Source organism: Canis lupus, chromosome 11, assembly GCF_003254725.2.
Source record: "Canis lupus dingo isolate Sandy chromosome 11, ASM325472v2, whole genome shotgun sequence".
In the NCBI taxonomy this organism is placed as follows: domain Eukaryota; kingdom Metazoa; phylum Chordata; class Mammalia; order Carnivora; family Canidae; genus Canis; species Canis lupus.
Window position 1 is genome coordinate 14,504,796 of NC_064253.1, and position 5,163 is coordinate 14,509,958.

The window sequence follows — 5,163 nt, forward strand, 5'->3', positions numbered from 1 at the left end:
TAATTAAAAATCAATAACATATTTCTGGAAAATTACCAAATATTTGAAAATAATAATAGTAATTAATAGTTTAATAAATATAAAAACACAAAATATCAAAATGTATGAGAAGGTGATACGCCTGCACTGAGGAATAAAAGTACAGTCCTAATTGTCTACATTAGAATAAAAAGAAAGTTTTTATATCAATGACCTCAGCTTCAACCTCAAAAGACTTTTTAAAAAATGAATCTCAAAATAAGCAGAAGAAAGAAATAATAAAAATCAGAGAAATGAACTAGAAAACAAAAGACAATAGGGAATTCATTGAAACCAAAAGTTGGTTCATTGAGAAAACACAACTGATAAGCCTTGTGCCAGATTGGCCTAGGAAGAGAGAGAGACAGAGTATAAGACACTAATTATCAGCATCAAAAATGAGAGTTGATACTCTTGAAACTAATATTACACTGTATGTTAACTAACTAGAATTTAAATAAAAGCTTGAAACACAGAGAAATGAGAGACTTGATATAAACTGCAACCATTTAAAAACTACGTGATCTCCTCACTTAATTTTCCTTACATTTTTCTATCCTGTCCACCAAGTCTCTGTGCCTTTTCTCAGAACCTATTATCTTCTAGCTACTTTCTTTCTTTCTTTTTTTTTTTTTTTAGAACAACTCAGCAAAATAAAATTCCGGTTTATTGTTGGACAACATTGTTTCACACATACATCAAACAGGCCAAAAAAATAAATAAATAAACAGAAACTTCATAGACAAAAAAGGAAAAAAAGAAACCTTTTATCTTTGGCCTTTTTTTTTTTTTTTTTTTTTTTTAATCTTTGGCCTTTTTAACCATCTCATACAAACCAACCACTTATAGTACAGCTAAGTACATACACAAAAAAAGTTACTGGAATGCTCGGAATAAGATTGTTTTCTTGTTGTTGTTTTTGCTTTTTTTTCAAAGGTTTTTTTTTTTTTCTCCTTTGAGATTATAATGAACATGGTCACACCACAAGTGAAGTCAGAAGTAGGACAGGGAACGCTCCGAAGGCTGGTTTGGTCATCCTAGACCATTAAAAATGGTTGACCCCTAACAATATGTACAAAAATATAAAACGTAAATTAAAAATACAAAAAAAATTTCCTTTTTAAAGTACTTTTAAGAAAAAAAGCAGGGCCTTGGAAGTTTTGGTTCTTTTTTCCTCCCCTGTTGCAAATTCACATTGGGGTTCTGGTTGGGAGGCCGAGAGCGCAAGTCACCTGCGGGTGACCTGGAGGGTGCATAGGTCACGGTGGCCTTTTTTGGTTAAGTTTAACTTTTCCTTTTCCTTTTTTTTTTTTTTTTTTTTTGCTGTCTAGTCATCCTCATCAGTCTTCTGCTTCTTGGGGTCGACGACGTCATCCTCATCTTCTTCAGCTGCCCGTTTGCCCGCAGCTGCCTCGGCCTCCTCATCTCCATCTCCATCCTCTTCCTCTCCATCGCCTTCCTCCTCCTCCTCCTCTTCCTCATCTACCTCATTGTCAGCCTCCTGCTCCCCATTTTCCTCATTAGCGTTCCCATTAGCAGGCGCGTCTCTTCCATTCTCTGCCTCCTCCACAACCTCCTTCTTCTCCTTGAAGTCCTTGGTGGCCATCTCGGAGCTGGTGTCCACGGCCGCGTCTGACACGATGGGGCACGCGGGTGATGCGATGCAGCGTTCGAGGCCTCCGGCGAGGGAGCTGCGGGAGTCGCGGTGGCGGAGGAGGTTGCGGCGAACGGGGAGCCGGGCACAGGAACAGTGCAAAGATGGATTTTCAGAGCAGCCAGTGGGGCTTCTAGCTACTTTCAAATTAGCCTTCATTCTTCCAATTTTGCTTCCGTTTTAAAAGTCTGGTTTCTATGAACCAAGATTTCATTTCATTTTCCTTGAATATTGTTTTGGGGCTTTGGTCTCTTATTTTGTATAGAAAATTGCCTCTTCTGTCTCTGCACTCCCTCACTGAAAGTTACTTCCTGCAAATATGTCTGCAGGTGTGTTTTTTCCTTCAGTATTTGCCCCTTAAGATTTTGTGACAACTCTGGTTGAAAATAGCTTTCACCATCAGCCCATGAAAACATTCTTATTGGTTTAAATAATTGAAGGCTAATTTTGCACCAAAGTGTCACTTACTATGTGGGCATTGTCTAAATTCTACAGCCAGGAGCATCCTATTTCAATATGCTTACTAACCTATACTTGACCTATTTGGTATACTTCACTATTATTTGGTAACTACTCCTCACATCTTGTGCTCTGAGGTAACTGGCATCTTCTAACTTCATTGAAAATGGAGTCCAGGTTTCTGGTATTGTGCTCACCTTGCTGCTTTTGGATAATGTTCAAGTGAAGAAATCATTTTAAAAATCTGATATTTCATATATTTTAAACTATCTTTTTAGTAAAAAGTGTAAAGAATAATAATGTTATAAGTATAACAAAGTTTGTTTATCTTGGAAGTATTGACGTAGTTTTAATCATAAAGAAATCAGAGATTACCTGGATGGCTCAGGGGTTGAGCATCTGCCTTCGACTCAGGGCGTGATCTCGGAGTTCCAGGATGGAGTCCGCATTGGGCTTCCTTCAGGGAACCTGCTTCTCCCTCTGCTTATATCTCTGCCTTCTCTCTGTGTCTTTCATGAACAAATAGATAAAATCTTAAAAAAAAAAAAAAAAAACAAACAGACATACAAATCAGTGGATCAGAACAGACAGCCCATAAATAAACCCACATACCTGGTCAACTATTTTATGGCAAAGGAACTAAGACTATGTTACGGAAAAGGACAATCTGTTCAATAAATGATGATGGGAAAACTAGACAACCACATGCAAAAGAAACTCAACCACTATCTTACATAACGTAGAAAAATTAACTCAAAAAAAAATTCAAGACTTGAATGTAAGTCCTAAAACCATAAAATTCCTAGAAGAAAACATAGTAAGCTCCTTAACATGGGTCTTGGAAATAATTTTTTGGAACTGACTCCAAAAGCAAAGATAAGAAAAGAAAAATGAATAAGCAGGACTCCATCAAACTAAAAAGCTTCTGCACAGCAAGCTCCTGCACTGCAAAGCAAATCATCAAAGAAAAGGCAGCCTACTGAATATGAGAAAATATCTGCAAAACATATATCTAATTAAGAATTAATATCCAAAATATATAAAGGATGCATACAACTCAATAGCACACAAGCAAATAATCTGATTTAAAAATGAGCAGATGATCTTAACATATTTTTCTGAAGAATACTACAGATGGCCAACAGATATATGAAAAGATTATTAACATCACTAATGGTCAGAGAAATACAAATCAAAAGCACAATGAGATATCATCTTACAATTGTTATAATGGCTATAATCAAAAATACAAAAAAATAACAAATTCTGGTGAGAATGTGAAGAAAATCCTCATGCACTGTTGGTGTGAATGTAAACTGAAGCACCCATTATGGAAAAAAGTATGGAGATTCCTGAAAAAGTTAATAATAAACTACCTTAGGATCTAGCAATTCCACTTTTCTGTATTTACCCTCTGTCCCAATATAATATAACTAACTTGAAAAGATATGTACCCTTGTGTTATTGCAGCATTACTTATAACAGCCATGAGATTGGAACAATCTAAGTGTCCATCAATGAATGAATGGATAAAGTGTGGTACAGACATATAATGGGATATTATTCAGCCATAAAAAAGAATGCAATCTTGCCATTTGCAACAACATGGATGGACTTTGAAGGCATTATGTTTAGTGAAATAAGTCAGAGAAAGACAAAGGCCATGTGATCTCACTTATATATAGAATTAAGAGAAAAAAAAATAACCCCATAAATAAAGAGAACAGATGGTGCTTGCCAGAGGTGGGGGCAGCATTGTGGGTGAAATGAGTGAAGTAGGTCAAAAGGTATAAACTTGTAGTTATGAAAAGAATAAGTCATAGGGATATAATGTACACCATAGTAACTACAACTGATAATACTGTATCATATAATTACAAGTCTCTAAGAGAATAAATCTTAAAAATCCTCATGACAAGAAGAAAAATATTGTAACTATGTATGGTGGTAGATGTTAAGTAGGCTTATTGTGTGGTGATCATTACATCTATATATATGCAAATATCAAGTCATTATGTTATATACCTGAAACTAATACAATGTTATATGTCATTTACACCTCGATAAAAAGGAATACTTTAAATTTCAAATGGTTTCCAAGATCATTTTTTAAGTACAAGAATTTTTTTTATAAAATGTTGAAACTTTTATACCGAATACTAAGTTTTATAAATATATATTACTTAGGAATATTAGAAAGTCACATCAAGGGGCAGCTGGGTAGCTCAGTCAGTTAAGTGTCTGCCTTTGGCTCAGGTCATGATCCCAGAGTCCTGGGATAGAGCCCCATTTAGGGCTCTCTGCTCAGTGGGAGGTCTGTTTCTCCCTCTCCCTCTTCCCCTCCACCTACTTATGCTCCCTCCCTCTCTCAAGTAAATAAATAAAATCTTTAAAAAGAGAAGTTATGTCAGTTTACTATTATAATACGATGTCTTTGATACTTAGGTATCATGTTTGATTACATTATCTTTGTTCTTTCTGTATAAATCACTAAGAATAAATTTTTTAAAGTATTTTGGTTTTAAATAAATAATGCAAGCACAAGATACAAAATTCAAAAGAAGGGAAAGATAATCAGTTCAACTCAACCTCATAGTCATTTCACCTACCTTCTTAGAGACAACTCACTATCACTAATGTCTTCCAGATGTGAATTATGCATATATAGTTCATGCATACATAAACACTTCTTTGTAAACACAAATGGTAGAAAGCTATGTACATTTTTCTGTAAAATTTCTATTTAACAATACATTTTAACAATTGTTCCAAAACAAATGGAAATGCCTTATGCTGCTGAACAGATACAGACTATTTTATGATTGTGTCATGACTCATATAATTAGTATGTTTAAATTGTTTTTCATTTAGATTATTTCTAAACATTTGCTAGTACTGGAATTATTGACTTTAATATTCATTTACATTTCACATATTTACAAGTATATTTGTAAGATAAATTACAAGTAAAACTGGATAAAAGAGTTTTTTACAAATTTTGATAGGTCTTGTGAAATGGCTTTCATAGAAAT

The 5,163-nt window shown here is 34.6% G+C and overlaps 1 protein-coding gene across 1 annotated transcript; it reads right to left on the reverse strand.

The window, feature by feature from the left end:
* Positions 1 to 1,323: 1,323 nt before the first annotated feature.
* Positions 1,324 to 1,831, reverse strand: LOC112650035 (prothymosin alpha-like). The gene has a single exon (XM_025432657.3). The coding sequence runs from the start codon at positions 1,829 to 1,831 to the stop codon at positions 1,346 to 1,348; it is 486 nt and encodes a 161-aa protein (XP_025288442.1). The 3' UTR covers positions 1,324 to 1,345.
* Positions 1,832 to 5,163: the final 3,332 nt, after the last annotated feature.

What these genes read in the sequence shown, in the direction of transcription:
- LOC112650035 (XM_025432657.3), bottom strand. Translation starts at nt 1,831, where the DNA reads ATGAAGGCTAATTTGAAAGTAGCTAGAAGCCCCACTGGCTGCTCTGAA.